At 43.6% G+C, this 21,859-nt stretch overlaps 1 protein-coding gene across 4 annotated transcripts in view; it reads left to right on the plus strand.

The window, feature by feature from the left end:
* Window positions 1-21,859, plus strand: part of LOC144692138 (mucolipin-2-like) — a 67,852-nt gene that overhangs the window by 33,913 nt on the left and 12,080 nt on the right. For 3 of the 4 annotated variants that reach the window (XM_078560636.1, XM_078560637.1, XM_078560635.1), the window contains exons 7-11: window positions 331-430; window positions 7,933-8,045; window positions 10,400-10,549; window positions 13,358-13,459; window positions 14,250-14,372. In XM_078560636.1, coding sequence (XP_078416762.1) covers window positions 331-430; window positions 7,933-8,045; window positions 10,400-10,549; window positions 13,358-13,459; window positions 14,250-14,372 — 588 coding nt within the window. Of the gene's footprint in view, window positions 1-330; window positions 431-7,932; window positions 8,046-10,399; window positions 10,550-13,357; window positions 13,460-14,249; window positions 14,373-16,089; window positions 16,212-21,859 lie in introns of those variants that run through there. The other variant, XM_078560638.1, reaches the window with a different exon arrangement.

Here is a 21,859-nt window from a genome sequence, read left to right on the forward strand (position 1 = left end):
ATTCAAATTCCACCATCTGCTGTGGTGGCATTCGAACCTGGGTCTCTAGAGTTTTACCCTGGATCTCTGGATTACTAGTCCAAGACAACACCGCTATGCCACGGCAAAGAGGGAAGTGGATAGATAAATATTTGGTGGGTTTTACTGCATCTACTTCAAACAAACGGATGGGACACAAGGGTCTATAATAATATAATGGGGAACCTTTCTACTTTCGATGCTTCCTTGACTTAGCGATGAGAGGTGGATGAGAGATGAGGATTTCTCAGAAGGGGTTTTTCTGAAATCATCGCGATTAATATCTAATAGCTTATTCTATTCCAATCGCAGATCACCTTTGACAATGCAGCCCACAGTGGGATCATTAAGATAAGTTTGGAGAGTGACACCACAAGCAGGGAATGTAAAGATTGGGTGATATCCGGCTCCCGTAAGTAATTTAACTTCTTTTACAGAATCTAAACTTATGGTGATTGTAACCTTTATATAAAGAACATGAGCTGTGTCAAACACTCCAAAACTTAGACAAAGATAAGGCAAATAACTTCTAATCACTTGGATCCATTCCGGGCACAATGTCTTTGGGAATACTTATGCAAAATTGTATGGAGTGACCTGCTTTTTGTTGGAAACCATATTTTGACAAATCAGTTATCCAAGGTAGGGCACAGGTTCAATGTGATTTAAGCTGTAAAGGTTTACGGCCTATTCGAACATGTCCTCCAGGGACACCCTCTGCAGCACATCAGAAGATTGTTGGAATGGATGTGGCTTTGCCAGGTGGGCTGGTTGGAGCAGAGAGTTTTATCCGTGAAGAAACACTTAATCACTGAAAAAAAAGAGATGTGGCAGTTTTACGCCTTGTACTCATCAGGACATTTGCAGAAATGCCAAATGTAAAGAGAACAAACAACAATTTATACTTCATGAGAAGAGAGTGCTGATTGGTTGGCAAGTGGACTCTGATTGGCAAAGGCGTTGCCCATGGAAAATGCACCAGTTGGCTGATGGACTGACTTAACTGCTAAGTTTCTGCCAAGCCGCTGCCAAGCTGTTCCGAAGAGGGGCTCCTGAGAGCTGAGAGGACGGTGGTTGGAGGCATTACCTGGAGATTGAACCTTTGAAAATCATCTCCATTCCCTGTACAGGGAGACGGTTTTGAGACACTGGGCAAACTCCACTGGGATACTCAGACACAAAGGCGTCGATAACCCTTGGCTCCATCAATCTCCACCCATACATTGCACATTCAGATCAACAGAGCCTGCAGCTCAGGGACAGACTTTGGAATTCATATTACTACCCTGTGTTTACTTCTTTATGTTGACGTACTGGAGCCATTGACCTCGCTTTAGCTCTCCGCCATCCTGCTCCGACATCGCCGTGCCTGGATTTAATTGAGTCTGTTGATGTCCTTAACTGTCACAGTTTCTAGAAGGATCTGAGGAGTTTGAACTCTTGCTTTACTCTCCGTCAACACCTTCCCCTTCTGTTTAACGAGCTGTCCCCAGTAGGACGTTACATTCAATAATGATTCAAAGGGCTTGCTGAGGTTGGAGGCTCTTGTTCCAATTTTCATTCTATTCAGAAGATTGAACAGTTGTGTGAAAGGGATTTTAGTCAGTCCGGGACTGTAAAATCCCAACGCTCTGCTGTGAATGTTTTCCAATCGAGACCGAAAGTATCAGGTACAACATTGGGAAGCACAATAACCGCATGACCCTGAGTGACAGATAAATCTGCTTCTCCTTGTTTCACCTTTACCTGAATCTGATGGGGGATCCATTCTCCACCCCTGTGCCACCCCCCTGCTTCAGCAACCCCGGGGAAAGAATCGCTCGGGGCATTAAAAGAGATTTGTTTTTGTACATTTTCTTTGATCGCTTTCATTTATTTGTTCAGAAAAAAAATTGGGGAGGGTTTTTAGCCCCTGGTGGGAGTCGGCCTAGAGGCAGATGGGTGTGAAAATCTGAGGCCCTGGCCAATGGGGTATGTCTTACTGAGGAAACTGGGCGGTTTACTTTACAAACGGGTGGGAGCTTGGGGTGTGAGTCATGTGACTGTACCTCCTGGAATACACCCGACCAAATTTGGCAATAGGTGGAGCCCAAAAACACCGGACACGAATTACACACACCTCTCCCCTACCCACTCCCTGCCCGCTTCCATAGAGGCGCTAAAATACAGGCCGCGTGGCAAGCTGAGGCCTCGCTGGTAACAGCAGATTTTGACCAAGAAGCAAGTACCTCACCAATATCCTCTATCGTCAAAAGATAGGAAACATTCGTGTTAACAGTGTGTTCGCGTTTTAAAAAAAATTCTTTTTCTTGGGATTGTGGGTGTCACTGACGAGCTCAGCATTTGTTGCCCGTCCCTAATTGCCCTCAAACTGAGTGGTTCGCTGGGCTGTTTCAGAGGGCCCTTGAGCGTCAACATTGCTGTGGGTCTGGAGCCACATGTCGGCCAGACCAGGTAAGGACGGCAGATTTCCTTCCCCAAAGGGGCGTTAGCGAAGCAGATGGGCTTTTCGCTAACAGGGAGTTTAGCTAAATGGGTCATTTTCAGTTGGAGCGCCACAAAGATCAGTGCTGACCCCTCAACTGTTTACAATCTGTACCAATGACTTGGAAGAAGGGACCAAATGTATGGGAGCTAAATTTGCTGATGACACAAAAGGTAGGTAGGAAAGTAAATTGCGAAGAGGACATAAGGTGCCTGCAAAGGAATGTAGATAGATTATGTGAGTTTGCAAAAAATTTGACAGAGGGAGTATAATGTGGGGAAATGTGAACTTGTCCACTTTGGAAGGAAGAATAGAAAAGCAGCAAATTATTTAAATGGGGAGAGATTGCAGAACTCTGAGGTACAGAGGGATCTGGGTGATCTGGTACATGAATCACAAAAAGTTAGTATGCAGGTGCAGCAAAGTGATTAGGAAGGAAATGGAGTGTTGGTGCTTATTGCAAGGGGAATGGAATATAAATGTAAGGACATTTTACTACAGTTGTACAGGGCATTAATGAGCCCACGTCTGGAGAACTGCGAAAGAATATAATTGCATTAGAGGCAGTTCAGAGAATGTTCACTCAACTGATCCCTGGGATGGGGGGAGGGGTTATCTTATGAGGGAAGGTTGGACAGCGTGGGCCTGTTTCCATTGGAGTTTAGAAGAATGAGAGGCGACCTTATTGAAACATGTATGTTTCCCCTTGTGGGAAAGTCTAGAACTAAGGGACATGTTTTAAAAATAAGGGGTCCCCCATTTAAGGCAGAGATGAGGAGAAATTTTCTCTCCTGAGGGTAGTAAATCTTTGGAACACTCTTCCCCGGAGAGTGGTGGAGGCAGGGTCAATGAACGTTTTTAAGGCGGAAGGAGCTCGATTCTTGACTAAAAAGGGAGTCAAAGGTTATCGGGGTGGGTGGGTAGGCGGAATGTGGAGTTGAGACCACAATCAGATCAGCCACGATCTTATTGAATGGCGGAGCAGGCTTGAGGGACCAAACTGCCTACTCCTGCTCCCAATGTTCGTATGTTTGTATATTTGTGTAGTTCATGGTGAAGAATGTTTGGGGACTAAAGTGAATAAACCAGAGGCTGGGGCTCAATGAGAGATCTTTACAGCTGCAATTCTCAGGAGAGCCACTCGATGGCAGCATTGTTCCAAGGTTGATGATCATGGATATTGATCACCAGTTTTAGTTTGACTGAAGCCTCCCCCTTGAAACTATGGACCCTGTCGAGAAACCCTGCTCTAGAATATTCCTGTCAAAGGACAGCAAAATTAATATAAGAGAGACTTAGGAAACATTGCACAATGTGATTACTCTCAGAACTATGTGATCTAATGTATGGTTAACAACGTGAAAATACTCTGTGTAGCAAACGCCACTGCATCTTAGAAGAGTAAAATCAGGTCAATGTTTGGGGTACAGTTCAGCTCACCACATTCTGGAAGGTGCCGGAGAGGGTCCAGAGGAGGGTTTCCGGGAATGGCGAGAGGCTGAAGGGAGATTTAATTGAGGTCTATTAAATTTTGAGGGGGGGGGGGCTGGATAGAGTGGATAGGAAGGACCTAGTTCCCTTAGCAGAGATGTCAATAACCAGGGAGCATAAATGTCAAGCAATCAGTGGAAGGATTAGGGGGGAGTTGAGGGGAAACTTTTTCACCCAGAGGGTGGCGGGGATCGGGATCGCTGCCTGAAAGGGTGGGAGAGGCAGAAACCCTCATAACATTAAAAAAAACACTTGAAGTTCTGTAACCTACAAGACTACAGACCAACAGCTGGAGAGTGAGATTAGACCGGATAGCACTTTGACTGGCACAGACACGATGGGCCGAATGGCTACCTATTGTACTGCAAACCTTTCTATGCTTCTATGAAGACACAGAGCCAAGGGAGAGAGTGGGACAGGTGACTAGTGTCGATTTCTTTAAATAATTTTGCATTTGTACTGAAATCCTACCCAAGAACTAACGAGCAGTGGGTCCAGTTATTTTTTTATATTGTTTATTCACGGGAATGTGGGCTTCGCTGGCTGGGCCAGCATTTATTGCCCATCCCTAAATGCCCTTGAGAAGGTGGTGAGCTGCCTTCTTGAACCACTACTGTTGATGTGGTGTAGGTACACCCCCAGTGCTGTTAGGGAGGGAGTTCCCGGATTTTGACCCAGTGACAGCGAAGGAACAGCGATATATTTCCAGGTTAGGATGGCTTGGAGGGGAATGTCCCAGTGGTGGTGTTCCCGAGTGTCGGTTGCCGTTGTAAGGTGTTGAGGCCATTGGTTTCTCAGGAAGCACCTTCTTCACACAAAGGGTAGTGGAAATCTGGAACCCTCTCCCCAAAAAAGCTGTTGAGGTTGGGGGTCATGTGAAAATTGCAAAACTGAGAACGATACATTTTTTTTAGTGAAAGGCATTTGAGGGTTTCAGAACCAAGGTGGGTAATTGGATTTAGGATTCAGATCAACTGCAATCCCATTGAATCACAGGGCAGTCTTGATGGGCTGAATGGCCTCCTCCTGTTCCTATGTTCCCATGATCCATTAAGAGGCATTGGGTTCTAGGGCAGTTAAGTGGTTATTGTGTGAAGACTCTCAACCTCCAGTTCCTTTGCATGTTTTGCTATCCCTCCCTCTTGAGTCCATTAGAAGGTCACTAAGAAACTAGCAACAAAGACATAAGAGTTCAAGCCCTTGGTGGTACCACCGAGGTACCTTGGTATAAAACCTGCCAGAGCTGTGCTACTTAGATAAGATTACGGTTCCAAAATGTCTATCAATACTTGTCTCATTCCTGTGAGGCTGGTACTGCCCTAACCTTTATCTCTTGCGCTCAGGATGTGGATGGTAGTGCCGGGTTGATTGCCATGAAAAAGCGCTTTCCATGACTGTCAAACACCCCAAAATGCTTTCTAGGCAGGCAAGCACTTTTAGAAGTGCTGTCACTGTTGTTATGTGGGAAATGCGGCAGCCAATTTGTACACAGCAAGATCCCACTAAAGCAACGTGATAATGATGCAATGATCTGTTTTAGCAATGTGATTGATGACTAAAAGCTTAATAAGGAGGGAGAAATTAGAGTATGAGAGAAATATAAAAACAGAAAGTAAGAGTTTCTATAAATATTTAAAAAAGAAATGAGTTAACAAAATTAGTGTTGGTCCTATAGAAAGTGAGTCTGGAGAATTGATAATGGAAAACAATGAAATGGCAGATGAATTGAACAGGTATTTTGCATCAGTCTTCACTATAAAGGATACAAGTAACATCCCAGAAGCAGTTTTGGATCAGGAAATGGAAGGGAGGGAAGAACTCAGGAAAATTACAATCAGCAGAGAAGCGGTACTGAGTAAATTGTTGGAGCTGTGGGCTGACAAGTGCTGGGGTCCTGGTGGTCTTCATCCTAGGGTCTTAAAAGAAGTGGCTCATGAGATAGTTGATGCATTGGTTTAAATTTTCTGAAACCCCCTAGATTAGATTGGAAGATAGCAAATGATACAAAAAGAGGAGAAAGAAAGCGAGAATCTACAAGCCAGTTAGCTCAACACCTGTTGTAGGGAAAATGTACGAAGCTATTATTAAAGAAGCTTTGGCAGTGCAATTGAATAAGTTCAAGGCAATCAGGCAGAGTCAACATGGGTTTGTGAAAGGGAAACCGTGTTTTACCAACTTATTCAAGTTCTTTGAGGAAGTAAACTGTGCTGTGGATAAAGGGGAACCAGTGGATGTACTGTACTTAAATTTCCAGGAGGCATTTGATAAAGTGCCACATCAAAGATTATTGCAGAAAATAAAAGCTCATGATGTAGGGGGTAACATATTGACATGGATAGAAGTTTGGCTGGCTAACACGAAGCAGAGAGTAGGCATAAATGGGTCTTTTTCAGGTTGGCAAGATGTAACGAGTGGTGTGCCACAGGGATCAGTGCTGGGACCTCAACTGTTTACAATTTATATAAATGACTTGGATGAAGGGATTGTAGGGATGGTTTCCAAATTTGCTGATGACACAAAGATAGGTAGGAAAGTAATTTGTGAAGAGGACATAAGGAAGCTACAAAAAGATATAGATAGGTTAACTGAGTGGAGAATATTGTGGACAGATGTGAAATTGTCCATTTTGGCAGGAAAAATAAAAGAGAGGCATATTATCTAAATGGTGAGAGATTGCAGAGCTCTGAAGTGCAGAGGGATCTGGGTGTTCTAGTGCGTGAATCACAAAAGGCTAGCATGCAAGTAATTAGGAAAGTTAATAGAATGTTATCATTTATTATGAGGGGAATTGAATACAAAAGTATGGAGGTTATGCTTAATTTGTACAGGGCACTTGTGAGACCACATCTGGAGCACTGTGTACAGCATTGGCCACCTTATTTAAGGAAGGATGTAAATGTGTTGGAAACAGTTCAGAGAAGGTTAACCAGACCAATACCTGAAATGGGCAGGTTATCTTATGACTAGGCTTGTATCCGCTGGAGTTTAGAAGAGTAAGAGGCAACTTGATTGAAACATATAAGATCCTGAAGGGAGAATGTGGACAGGATGTTTCCTCTTGTGGGAGAATCTAGAACTAGGGGTCACTTGTTAAAAATAAGGGGTCGCTCGTTTAAAACGGAGATGAGGTGAAATTTTTTCTCTCAGAGGGTCGTGAGTCTTTGGAACTCTCTTCCTCAAAATGCAGTGGAAGCAGAGACTTTGAATATTTTTAAGGCAGAGGTGGATAGATCCTTGGTAAGCAAGGGGGTGATAGGTTATCAGGGATGCAGATTTCAGGTTACTATCAATCAGCCATGATCTTATGAAGTGGCAGAGCAGGCTCAAAGGCCCACTCCTTGTTTATATGTTAACTTGAAGGGTAAATATTGGCCAGGACACCAGGGGGAACTACCCTGCTTTTGTTCAAAGTAGCGCCACAGGATTTTTTACATCTGCTGAAAGAACAGGCAGGACCTTCAACATTTCATGTGAAAGATGACACCTCTAACAATGCAGCACTCCCTCACTACTGCACTGGGCGTGTCGGCCTGGAGATTTATGGTCAAATCCTGGAGTGGGATTTGAACCCACAACCTTCTAACTCGAGGTTATCCATTGAACCATGGCTGTCACTGACTGACATACTATGGGAGGACATAAAGAGTGGATTGGAATCGGAGAATGTAGGGCAGACCAATGCAGCGTTCAGGTCCCCAGTCCTGAAGAACATGAGTGAGTCCAATGAGTTTCCTTGCTAAGTTGGCACTCTGTCTCACCATGCTGGGCTTTGAACCCTCAGCCTCTAGGCTGCTGGTCTAGCACCATAACCATGACATTCTTCAGGCTTGAGTACTGTACACAGTGAAGGATGAAATTAGCACATCAATCCTTGTATTATATAATCTCAGAGCACAAGTATTGTTTGATGAGCCAATTATATTGCTTTGTCTTTCCAGTTTCAAAGAACTCATACTACATCCTGATCTTTGATGCCTGTGTCGTGCTGATCTGTTTGATGTCACTTGTCCTTTGCACCCGGTCTATTATCCTTGGCCTGAACCTACACAAGGTATCTATCTATCTATCTATCATCTGCATCTACCAGCTGTTCTCTGCATTGAAAATTTCACCTGATTGATAGGTTCCGACAAGTAACGCGTCACTTTAATGTTTGGTTTCGATCTTTTCAATCTCAAAACATATTTGACTGCAGAACGAAATGATTGCAGGAGTCGTGTCTGAAACCCCCGGCTGATTTTAAACGCGTTTTGATTCCGCCCTTCGGCCTGCAGATCTGACAAAGCAAAGATCAGCCAATTGGCAGCAAGAATCTCTGAGCAAGCTCTGTCAGAGCCACTTCACCACCTGATCTGCGCTGGTTCAACCAGGAGGCTCACCGACCAACGGTCACTTCCCCACGCCAACCAGAACCTTTAATGACCTCAAGACAGCCCAAATGTTTGACATTTCCCCACTGTTATGATGTAGGAAATGGAGCAGCTAATTTGCACACAGCAAACTCCCACAAACAGTGAGATTCTGTAAATCAGTTTTAGTGACCTTGAGGGATAAATGTTAGGCAGGGCACAGGGGATAACTGCCCTGATCCTCTTCACAGTAGGATCTTTCCTGTCTGTCAGAGAGGGCGGACGGGGCCTCAGTTTGATGTCTCATCTCAAAGACAGCACCTCAAACAGTGCAGCACCCCCTCACTACTGCAGTGGGAGTGTCCGTCTGGAGTTTTGCTCTCTGGCTGCTGGAGTGGGAGAGAGCTACCCACAGAGCCACATGTAGTAGAGATACGTTGGGTTTGTGCCAGTCATGTTCCTTGTATTTATCTTGACCTCTTCCAGGACGTGGGAGACTAGTTGCCCTGATTTGATTGGATAGCATGCGAAAGCATCACTGCCCTCACTAGCTCTTCACATGTTGCTGCTCCCCAATTGGAAGAGCAGAACCTAGGAAGCAAATTTAAAAAAGTGTTGGAACTTTTTTTTCTTTAATGGGATGGGGGGTGTCGCTGGCAAGGCCAGCATTTGTTGCCCATCCCTAATTGCCCTTGAACTGAGTGGATTGCTAGGCCATTGCTGTGGATCTGGAGTCACATGTCAGCCAGACCAGGTAAGGATGGCAGATTTCCTTCCCTCATGACCATTAGTGAACTAGATGGGTTTTCCCAACAATCAATGATAGTCTCACAGTCACCGTTACTGACACTAGCTTTTTATTCCAGATTTTATTAACTGAATTTAAATTACACCAGCTGCTGGCGTGGTGGGATTTGAACCCAGGCCCCCAAAGCATTAGCCTGGGGTCTCTGGATTACTCGTCTAGTGACAATACCACTACACCCCCATCTCCCCCAAAATTCATTACCCAATGTGGGACTTGAAATGACCCTGTGATTAGGAGTCCCGACATGTAGTGATTGAGCTGCCTAGGCTGTGTAACAGACTGGAACTAAAGGCAAAGTCGTCTCTAAACAGACAACTCTGGAGATTTCGAATGGGACAAATAAAAATGTTTAAACATTTGTTTTATATTATTTTTCATCTGCAACAACCTGCATTTATATAGCACCTTTACGAATAATGACCTGCATTTATATAGCACCTTTACAAATAACAACCTGCATTTATATAGCACCTTTAAAAATAATAACCTGCATTTATATAGCACCTTCACAAATAATAACCTGCATTTATATAGCACCTTTAAGAATAATAACTTATATTTATATAGCACCTTTACAAATAACAACCTGCTTTATATAGCACCTTTAAAAAATAACAACCTGCATTTATATAGCACCTTTAAAAATAACAACCTGCATTTATATAGCACCTTTACAAATAATAACCTGCATTTATATAGCAACTTTATGAATAATAACCTGCATTTATGTAGCACCTTTAAGAATAATAACCAGCATTTACAGAGCATTATCAACAACACCAATCTGCATTTATGTAATACCTTTATGAATGTAGGAACAGGAGGGGGCTATTCAGCCCCTTCAGGCCTGTCCCACCATTCAGTGAAATCATGGTTGATATGCGACCCCAACCTCTTTGCCCCAAATCCTTTAATACTCCTGGCTAAAAAAAGTCAATCAATCTCGGTTTTAAAATGATTAATTGATCTACCACCAGTTGCCATTTGTGGAAGGGAGTTCCGAATATCTAGCACCCTTTGATGTTGTAAACCTTCCCGAAGCATTTGACAGGGGCATCGGTAAACGAGGTTTGTCACTGAGACCCATCAGGAGATATTAGGTCAGGTGACCAGAAGCTCAATGCCAAGTTTGATAATCGTTCCCGTTGAAGACGGCGTGGTGGTTTTACTGCGCAGAATGGAAGATGTTGTGATGTGAAAAATAAGCTGATGAGGTTTGACAGTAACCTTTATTTTTTATTGTTGCAGAGATTTATCACTTTCTTTCTGAAGAGATACAGTAAGAGTGTGTGTTTATCTGACCATTTCGAGTTTTTGAATGGTTGGTACATCCTGATTATCATCAGTGACCTGATGACCATCACTGGCTCTGTCATTAAAATGGAAATAACATCCAAGGTATGAAGGGAATAATGTCTTAGGTTATACAGTTTCCCTGTGGTGTCATTCCTTAGACCAGGGGTGGGGAACCTTTTTCTTATCACGGTCCATTCACACATAGACAAAATCAGTTGCGGGCCACACACACACACATAAAAACCAACTTAATTTAGTTATTTTTTAGAGAGAAGACAGCAATGTTCAACTTGCCCACTGTTTGAACGTGAGGGGTGAATTTGAATGTTATCTTGCTGCCCAATCTCTGAATCACATCTAACAGTAGACATCTTGTTTTGGGATTGCAAGTGCAGGCTGGTTGAAAACAGTCTGTACTTTGCATATTATGAGCAGCACTTGTAGGGAATCCAGCAGCCAATTTGTGCACAGAAAGCTCCCACAAACAGCAACGTGATAATGACCGTGTTTTTGTGATGCTGACTGAGGGATAAATATTGGCCAGGACAATGGGAATAACTCCCCTGCGCTTCTTTGAAAGAGCACATGGGATCTTTTACATACAGAAGGCACGAGTCAGGAGTGTGATGGAATACTCTCCACTTGTCTGGATGAGTATCCCACAACACTCAAGAATTTCGACACCATCTAGGATATAGCAGCCTGCTTGATTGGTACCCCATCCACAAACATTCACTCCCTCCACCACTGACACACAGTGGCAGCAGTGTGTACCATCTACACAATGCACTGCAGCAACTCACCAAGGCTCCTTTGACAGCAACTTCCAAATTTATGACTGCTAGAAAGACAAGGGCAGCAGATACATGGGAACACCACCACCTGGAAGTTCCCCTCCAAGTCACTCACCATCCTGACTTGGAAATATATCGCCGTTCCTTCACTGTCACTAGGTCGGAATCCTGGAACTTCTTCCCTAACAGCACTGTGGGTGTACCTACACCACATGGACTGCAGCGGTTCAAGAAAGCAGCTCACCACCACCTTCTCAAGGGGCAGTTAGGGAAGGACAATAAATGCTGGCCTAGCCAATGACACCCACATCCCATTAATGCATTAAAAAAATGCAACTGAGCAGGCAGATGGGGCCTTGGTTTAACATCGCATCAAAAAGAGAGCACGTTTGACACTGCTGCACTCCCTCAGAACCACAGTGGAGCATCAGCCTTGATTGTTATGTTCGAGCCCTGGGATGGGATGTGAACTCAGAACCTTGTGATTCGGGGGGAGAGTGCTAGCAACTGAGCCATGGTTCACTATTGCTTCCATGTCCTGTGTACTCTGGAGATCATATGGACAGACATACAAACATATGAATGAGGAGCAGGAGTGAGTCAATGGTCCACGAACCTGCTCCACCATTCAATAAAATCTCGGCTGATCTGAATTAACCTCAACTCCATATTTCCGCCTACCCCTGATAAATTCTCGATAAGCAAGTGGGAAAAAGGTTATCTAGCTCTGCCATAAAAATATTCAAAGATTCTGCTTCCACCTCCTTTTGAGGAAGAGAGTTCCATAGACTCATGAACCTCTGAGAGGAAAAAAATTCTCTTCACCTCTGCCTTAACTGGGTGACCGCTTATTTTTAAACAGTGACCCCTAGTTCTAGATTCTCCCACAAGAGGGAACATCCTCTCCACATCCACCCTGTCAAGATCCCTCAGGATCTTATATGTTTCAATCAAGTCACCTCTTACTCTTCTAAACTCCAGCGGATACAAGCCTAACCTGTCCAACCTTTCCTCACAAGACAACCTGCCCATTCCTGGTATTAGTCTGGTAAACCTTCTCTGACCTGCTTCCAATGCACTTAGATTCTTCCTTAAATAAGGAGACCAATGTTGTGCACAATACTCCAGATGTGGCCTCACCAATGCCCTGTACAATTGAGGCATAACCTCCCTACTTTTGTAATCAACTCCCCTCACAACAAATGATAACATTCTATTCGCTTTCCTAATTACCTGCTGTACCTGCATATTAGCCTTTTGTGATTCATGCACTAGGACACCCAGATCCCTCTGAATCTCAGAGCTCTGCAATCTCTCACCATTTAGGTCATATGCTTTTTTATTCTTCCTGCAAAAATGGACAATTTCACATTTGCCCACATTATACTCCATTAGCCAGATCTTTACCCACTCACTTAACCTGCCTATGCCCCTTTGTAGCCTCCATATGTCCTTCTCACAATTTACTTTCCTACCTATCTTTGTATCATCAGCAAATTTAGCAACCAATCCTTCTGTCCTTTCATCCAAGTCATTGATATAAATTGTAAAAAGTTGAGGCCCCAGCGCTGATCCCTGTGGCACACCACACGTCACATCCTGCCAATCAGAAAAAGACAAAAAACTACTGCGGATGCTGGAAATCGAAAACAAAAACAGAATTACCTGGAAAAGCTCAGCAGGTCTGGCAGCATCGGTGCTGCCAGACCTGCTGAGTTTTTCCAGGTAATTCTGTTTTTGAATCAGAAAAAGACCCATTTATGCCAACTCCCTGCTTCCTTCTCATGCCAATATGTGATCACCTACACCATGAGCTTTTATTTTCCAGAATACTCTTTGATGTGGCACCTTCTCAAATGCCTTCTGGCCAGAACGGTGTACAGTATTGTAAATTCATGCTGACCAGTATCCTATACAAGTTTTAACATAAATTTACCAGTTTTGAATTCTATGCACCTAGAAATAAATCCCAGTGCTTTGTTAATGCTTTTAGTTATTTTGCACTCTTAAGGGGCTGTTTTTAATTACTTGTTCAGCCCTAGATAGCTTGGCTCTTCTACCCAGTTCAGTTGCTTATTTTCTAAGGTGCATAATTAATCCTTGTTTTTGATTTCAGAACCTCACGACATATGACGTTTGTAGTATTTTCCTCGGCACCTCTACCCTTTTCTCCTGGGTTGGGGTAATCAGATACCTGGGATATTTTCAGAAATACAACGTAAGTGTCACAGCAGAATAATGTGGTAGAACTTCCAATTGGGAAAATGTGCCCAGAACATGCTCGAAATTGAGCTGGTTCAGTTCGGTTTCAAGTTTACATTAAAATTAATTACCATAACCACAAATGTAACATCTCCCATGGACCAGTGCAATTGGGCAGTTTCCTTGCTTCCTTTAAAATGTATCCCTTGACGTATTTAAGAGTGGGAACCCGGTGCAGTTTTATTAATCCAGCCGAAAATGGGATTATCACCAAAAATAAGCATTTTTAATAAGTTTGTCCATTCCTCAACCTGTGAATGACCTGATCTAAAATCACTGAAATGATTTCATAAATCACACTCAAACATTTAATAGTTTTCCAGATGTACACCAGTTAATTCCTTAATAATTTAAATATTTTTATTTATATGAAAAACCTCTTTAAAAAGTGCCGACTGGTGCCTGTACGCCTGGGATAATGGGCATGATTTGAAGAGTCCTCCCGCACCCAGTGCATTCGGTGAAATGTTGAAATTTCCACCTGGGGAGGGGTGAGTTTTGTGGTCAGGGCCAAATCCAGGGAATTGTGTGTTGAATCAGGGGGAAAGGTCGTGGTAAACATGAGCGTAAGTAGCTTTGGGCATAACTCACGCTTGAAATCGCCCAATTGTTTGCGCCATTTCAGCCAATAATGCCCAAATCGTGCCAATATTACTGGCAGAGACTCAACCCCGATGACTTGCCTGAAATTTCCATCGCGTGGTGGAATGAATCCTCAGTTTAATGCTGCTTTACCCTGTTCACAGGTGCTTATTTTAACAATGCGAGGAGCTTTTCCAAAAGTGCTACGCTTCTGTTGCTGCGCTGGGATGATATACCTGGGCTACATGTTCTGTGGGTGGATTGTGCTGGGACCGTATCACTCAAAGGTAATCACTACTGACATAAAGACGTGTTCAATATAAAATCTGCCCTGTTGTTCTCTTTCAGAGGCTGAGAGGGCTGCTAATTAGTTCCAGAATGTTCTGCTTTCATTTCCTTGTCACAGTACATTGGCAAAGCAATGGATTTTATCTACTAGGCCACCAGCTTGAGTGGAGAGAGTAGAGATAGTTCCTCCTCAAAGCAAGGAAGGTTGAAGGGAGACTTGATAAAGGTGTTCAAAATCATGAGGGGTTTCGATAGAGTAAATAAGAGGAATTGTTTACACAGGCAGGAGGGTTGATAAGGAGAAGACACAGATTTAAGGTAATTGGAAAAAGAACCTGTGAAGAAGATGAGTACCTTCCAAACCCACGACCACTGCCATCTAGAAGGGCGAGGGCAGCAGATAGATGGGAACACCACCACCTGGAAGTTCCCCTCCAAGTCACTCACCATCCTGACTTGGAAATATATCACTGTTCCTTCACTGTCGCTGGGTCAAAATCCTGGAACTCCCTCCCTAACAGCACTGCGGGTGTACCTACACCACATGGACTGCAGCGGTTCAAGAAAGCAGCTTACCACCTCCTTCTCAAGGGCAATTAGGGATGGGCAATAAATGCTGGCCCAGCCAGTGACACCCACATCTTATGAATGAATTTTAAAAAATCTCTTTTTATGCAGTAAGCTGTTGTGATTTGGAATGCGGTGCTGAAAAGGCAATGGGAATAAAATCTGGATAAATACTTGAAATAGGAAATGTTTGCAGAGCTATGGGGAAAGAGAAGGAATGTATTTGATTGCATAGCTCTTTCAAAGACATGGGCTGAATGGCCTCCTTCTGTACTGTATCATTCTGTCCAGTAGAGGTCAGTGTTGTTACAGGAAGTGAAGCCTGGAGTTGAGCAGCAACTGGTTTTCCAATAATTAGTGGAAAATAGTAACATTAAGAAAAAAATTACGGTGTTTGTTTTACAGTTTGTAGAATGATGTTGCCATTCAGGTATTGTGTGTAAAAGCAGGGCAGTTATGCTGAACCTTTATATAGCTCTGGTTAGGTCACAACTAGAGTATTGCATCCGATTCTGGTCACCACACTTTAGGAAGGATGTGAGGGACTTTGAGAGGGTGCGGAGGAGATTTACCAGAATTGTTTCAGGGATGGGGGAGAGTTTAGCTACAAGGTTAGCGGGGAGGCCCGGCAGGTAAACCTGCCTGGGCCTAGGGTGGGAAAGTTGATGGGAATGAGAGGGTGCGGATCCTTCATCACTGGCCCCCTTTCCTGACCAGTCCCTCCCAAAGTCTGCCTCCCTTCCCCCGGGTGACCTCTCCCCCTTGGTCTTTCCATTTAAACCTGCCACCCAAGGCCTCCCCTCTTGCCCCCGCCACAATACCCCACGCACTTAACCCCATCCTGACTTTGGCAATTAGACTCGTGGGACGACCCGTAGTCCCGGTGTTGGCCACAGCTCCCAGTGGTGCTGCTGGGGCCACAGAGCTGCTGATCAATCAGACCGGCCGGCAGCTCTCTGAGGCAGGACTTCTGTGTGAGGGGCAGAAGTCCTGACCCCGAACAATTAACACCCCTCAGAGTGTTAAATGGCTGCGGGGCTGCTGACTCTATTTGTGGTGAGGCAGGACACCCCTCCCCCTGTTAAATCCTGAACTCTTTATCACCTCGTTTGAATATAAAATAAACTTCACAAAAAACAAATATTGCAGATGCTGGATATCTGAAATAAAAACAGAAAATGCTGGAAATACCAACAGTCAGATCGTATCTGTGGAGAGAAACAGACGCATGGGAACACCGCCAGCTGGAAGTTCCCCTCCAAGCCACTCACCATCCTGACTTGGAAATATATCGCCGTTCCTTCACTGTCGCTGGGTCAAAATCCTGGAACTCCCTCCCTAACAGCACTGTGGGTGTACCTACACCACATGGACTGCAGCAGTTTACAGAGGCAGCTCATCACCACCTTCACAAGGGGTAATTAAAGATGGGCAATAAATGCTGGCCTAGCCAGCGACTCCCACATCCTATGAATAAATGAAAAAATAGAGTTAATGTTTCAGGTTGATGACTTTTCATCATAACATTGCTGTTGTTTTGTACTTAAAGATGGTCTTTGGAGGAGAAAATCTTGCATTGATATTGCGTCTTTCACATCCTTGGGTTGGGTTGCCATCTTTTATATTCCTGGTGGTTCCATCACATGCCTTCCAACTGCCCCACCCCTGATATTAGTCACTTGACACATTCATCCTCACTGTTGTCCCGCTGGATGATTCTTGGCTGTCAGTCAAACGACAGTTTTTTTTCCCATCTCCAATATTTTCATGACCAGTTAACAAAAATGTTCAAAGAAAGTGGGGGAAAAGGAGCATCTCTTTTTTTTCATGTCCCTATGATCTTTCTCCGGACTTGCCAGTAGCAGTGTTCTAAAGATTATGCATTAATCCCTCAAGACTACAAGACAATCCTAGACAGTCGACAATCCCTGCCCACAGGACCTCCAGAAGCGCTTCTCGGTCAAAGTGCAGTCGGCAAACATGGCAGCCAAATGTCAACTATTTACCATCGATATAAATGCCTTGGACTGTGTTGTAGCCCAACTTGCTGATGATACGAAGATAGGTAAGAAGACAAGTTGTGAGGAGGATACAAAGAATCTGCAAAGGGATATAGATCGGTTATGTAAGTGGGCAAAAATTTGGCAGATGGAGTGTAATGTGGGAAAATGTGAGGTTGTCCACTTTGGTAGGAAGAATAGAAAAGCAGAATATGATTTAAATAGAGAGTGACTGCAAAATGCTGTAGTACAGAGGGATCTAGATGTCCTTGTACATGAATCACACCAAGTCAGCATTCAGGTACAGCAAGTAATTAAGAAGGCGATGGAATGACCTTTATTGCAAAGGGATGGAGTATAAAAGTATGGAAGTCTTGCTACAACTATACAGGGCATTGTGAGACGACATTGAGTATTGTGTACAGTTTTGGTTACCTTACTTGAGGTACATACTTGCACTGGAAGCCGTTCGGAGAAGATTCACTCGGCCGATTCCTGGGTTGAAAGGGTTTGTCATATGAGGAAAGGTTGAGCAGGTTGGGCCTAATCCCATTGGAACTGAGAAGAACAGAAGGTGAGCTTATTGAAACAAATCAGATTCCAAGGGGCCTTGACAGGGTGGATGCTGAGAGGATGTTTCCCCTTGTGGTGAATCTAGAACTAGGGAGCACAGTTTCAAAATAAGGGGTCTTCCATTTAAGGCAGAGATGAGGAGAAATTCCTTCTCTCAGAGGGTCATTAGTCTTTGGAATTCTCCACCCCAGAAAGCAATGGAAGCTAGGTCAGTGGATGTATTGAAGACTGAGTTAGACAGACTTTTGATTTACAAGGCAGTCAAGGATTAAGTGTCACATGAAAGGTCATTGCTGGAAATAAAAGCCCATGGTGTAGGGGGTAACATATTGGCATGAATAGAAGATTGGCTAGCTAACAGGAAGCAGAGAGTAGCCATAAATGGGTCTTTTTCTGGTTGGCGGGATGTAATGAGGCACAGGGATCAGCTCTGGGATCTCAACTTTTCGCAATTTATATCAGTGACTTGGATGAAGGGATCAAAGGTATGGTTGTGAAATTTGTTGATGACACAAAGATAGGTAGGAAATTGAATTGTGAAGAGGACATAAGGAGGCTGCAAAGGGACATAGATAGGTTAAGCGTAGGGACAAAGATCTGACGAATGTAGTAAAATATGGGAGAATGTGAAATTGTCTATTTTGGCAGGAAGAATAAAAAAGAAGCATATTACCTAAATGGTGAGAGATTGCAGAGCTCTGAGATTCAAAGGGATCTTGGTGTCCGAGTGCATGAATCACAAAAGGCTAATATGCAGGTACAGCAGGTGATTAGGAAAGCGAATAGAATGTTATAATTTATTGTGAGAGGAATTTAATATAATGTAGGGAGGTTATGCCTCAATTGTACAGGGCACTGGTGAGACCACATCTGGAATATTGTATACGGTACTGGTCTCCTTATTTAAGGAAAGATGTAAATGCATTAGAAGCAGTTCAGAGAAGGCTTACTAGACCAATACCGCCAATGAGTGGGTTGTCTTATGAGGGAAGGCTGGACAGGTTAGGCTTGTATCCGCTGGAGTTTAGAAGAGTAAGAGATGACTTAATTGAAACATATAAGATCCTGAGGGGTCTTGACAGGGTGGATGTGGAGAGGATGTTTCCTCCTGTGGGGAGAATCTAGAACTAGGGGTCACTGTTTAAAAATAAGGGGTCACCCATTTAAGACAGAGATGAAGAGAAATCTTTTCTCTCAGAGGTTCTTGAGTCTTTGGAACTTCCTTTCTCAAAAGGCAGTGGAAGCAGAGTCTATGAGTGTTTTAAAGGTAGAGGTAGTAAGATTCTTGATAAACAATGGGGTGAAAGGTTATCAGGAGTAGGCGGGAGGTTATCAGGGGTAGGCGGGAGGTTACAGTCAGATCAGCCATGATCTTATTAAATAGCGGAGCAGACTCAAAAGGCCGAGTGGCCTACTCCTGCTCTTAGTTCGTATGTACGTATGTTATGGGGAACAGGCAGGAAAATGGAGTTAAGACCACATCAGATCAGCCATGACTTTATTGAATGGTGGAGCAGACTCAAGGGGGCTGAATGGCCTACTTCTCCTATTCCTATGTTCCCACCAACACTAAATGAGATAAGCAGCCTGGAAATCTTGTTTCGTCTTTCAGAAGGGATATTAATCCAAGGCCCTGTCTGCCTTCTCAGGTGATGTTTAAGAAAGAGCAGGGTAGTTATCCCCCGTGTTCTGTCCAATATTTACCCTTCAATCAAAAGAAGATTACCTGGTCATGTCATTACTGTATGTGGGAGCTTGTGTGTAAACTGGCTGCTCTGTTTCCTACATTACACGGTGACTATGCTTCAAAAGTACTTCATTGGCTGTAAAATGCTTTGAGTTGTCCGGTGAATGTGAAAAGTGCTATATAAATGCACATCTTTTTATTTTTAACATCAGAGCCAGGCCATTCAGGAGAGAAGTTAGGAAAAACCTCTTCACACAAAAGCGCACTGGAAACACGGAACTCTCTCCCACGTAAAATGGTAGATACTACCTTAATTAATCATTTTAAACCCGAGGCGGGAAAACTTTTGCTGGACACCGGTAATAAGGGTTTCGGACCCAAGGAGTGTGGGTGACATTCGGATACATATCAGCCATGACCTCACTGAATGGCTAACACGTCACAAAAACATAAACCACATGTAGGGAAAAGGGAACAAAATATTCTTTCATGCGAGGGAGTGTAGTTTTCAATCCTAATTTTCTTTGGGACGTAGATTTTCCAATGGAGTTGATTTGAAAAAGAGAGACATGCTTTTGAAGCTTTTTGTCCTGCACTAATCAGGACAGAATTGTAAAGGCACCAAATCTACCAAAGATCTGAGATTTGGTCATCTTCCAAAATTCTATAGACTCTGGAGCAGTTCCTACGGATCGGAGGGTGGCAAATGTAACCCCACTATTTAAAAAAAGGAGGGAGAGAAAATTACAGATCAATTAGCCTAATATCAGTAGTGGGGAAAATGCTAGGGTCTGTTATAAAAGACGTGGTAACAGAACACTTGGAAAGCATTAACAGGATTAGACAAAGTCAGCATGGGTTTATGAAAGGGAAATCATGCTTAACTAATCTACTGGAGTTTTTTGAGGATGTAACTAGTAGAATAGATAAGGGAGAACCAGTGGATGTGGTGTATTTGAATTTCAAGAAGGCTTTTGATAAGGTCCCACACAAGAGTCTAGTGGGAAAAATTAAAGCACTTGGGATTGGGGGTAATATACTGGCATGGACTGAGAATTGGTTGACAGGCCGGAAACAGAGAGTGGGAATAAATGGGTCTTTTTCCGGGTGGCAGGCGGTGACTAGTGGTGAACAACAGGGATCAGTGCTTGGGACCCAGCTATTCACAATATATATAAATGACTTGGATGAGGGAACCAAATGCAATATTTCCAAGTTTGCTGAGGACACAAAACTGGGTGGAGTTGTGAGGAGGATGCATGGAGGCTTCAGGGTGATTTAGACAAGTTGTGTGTGTGGGCAAACACATGGCAGGTGCAGTATAATGTGGATAAATGTGAAGTTATACGCTTCAGTGTGAAAAACAGAAAGGCAGAGTATTATTTAAATGGTGATATATTGGGAAATGTGGATGTACAAAGGGATCTGGGTGTCCTTGTACACCAGTCAATGCAAGTAAATAGGCAGTAAGCAATTAGGATGCCTAATGGGATGTTGGCCTTCATTGCAAGATGATTTGAGTTCAGAAGTAGGGATGTCTTACTGCAGCTATACAGGGCCTTGGTGAGACCACACCTGGAGTATTGTGTGCAGTTTTGGTCTCCCTACCTAAGAAAGTATATATTTGCCATAGAGGAAATGCAGCGAAGGTTCACCAGGCTGATACCAGGGATGGCAGGACTGTCGTATGAGGAGAGACTGGTTCGACTGGACCTGTATTCACTAGAGTTTAGAAGAATGAGAGGGGATCTGATTGAAATGTATAAACCTTTAATAGGGCTAGACAGACTGGATGCAGGGAGGATATTTCCCCTAGAGTCTAGAACCAGAGGTCACAATCTCAGGATACAGGGAAGGCCATTTAGGACTGAGATGAGGAAAGATTTCTTCACTCAGAGGGTGGTCAACCTGTGGAATTCTCTACCACAGAAGGCTGTGGAAGCCGGGTGACTGAGTATATTCAAGAAAGAAATTGATAATTTTTTGGATATTAGGGGCATTAAGGGGTATGGGGAGAAAGCAGGAAGATGTGCATTGAGATAGAGGATCAACCATGATCATATTGAATGGCGGAGCAGGCTCATAGGGCTGAATGGCCTATTCCTGCTCCTAGTTTCTATGTTTCTATGGTATTCTTGCAATTGTGTCCTGATGAGTGCAAGATGAAAAACTTTGACAGAATGTCACTTTTTCAGCAACACTCAAGTTGCTGAAAAAGGTTTGGATAATGATTGCATCAGAACCTATGAAAGGTCACATCTGAAATGTTAATTCTGTTTCTCTTCCCCATAGATACTGCTGAGCTGAGTGTTTCCAGCATTTTCTGTTTTTGTCTCAGGGTTCCAGCATCTGTAGTATTTTGCTTTTGCATCAGAGTTTAATTCGCTGCCACTTCTCTTCCAGGAATGTCCATCTTGAAGAATTTCTGCTCTTCTCTCCAACAGGGTTTCTTTTACCTTGTTCACCTTCACCATTTTCTATTTCACTCTTGAGTTTTCATTGGGTGTCTAAAAAAAAATAGCTTTCACAGCCACACCTTCGTCAGCGGCTGTCTTTACCCCTGACTTATTCCATGTGAATTCCAACTGAAATTCCACCATTGTGTTCTGGATCCACCCACAATTACAGGGACTTTTAAGACATTCAGAATTCCTCCAAC

The sequence above is a fragment of the Cetorhinus maximus genome, chromosome 17 (genome assembly GCF_964194155.1).
Source record: "Cetorhinus maximus chromosome 17, sCetMax3.hap1.1, whole genome shotgun sequence".
Taxonomy (NCBI): domain Eukaryota; kingdom Metazoa; phylum Chordata; class Chondrichthyes; order Lamniformes; family Cetorhinidae; genus Cetorhinus; species Cetorhinus maximus.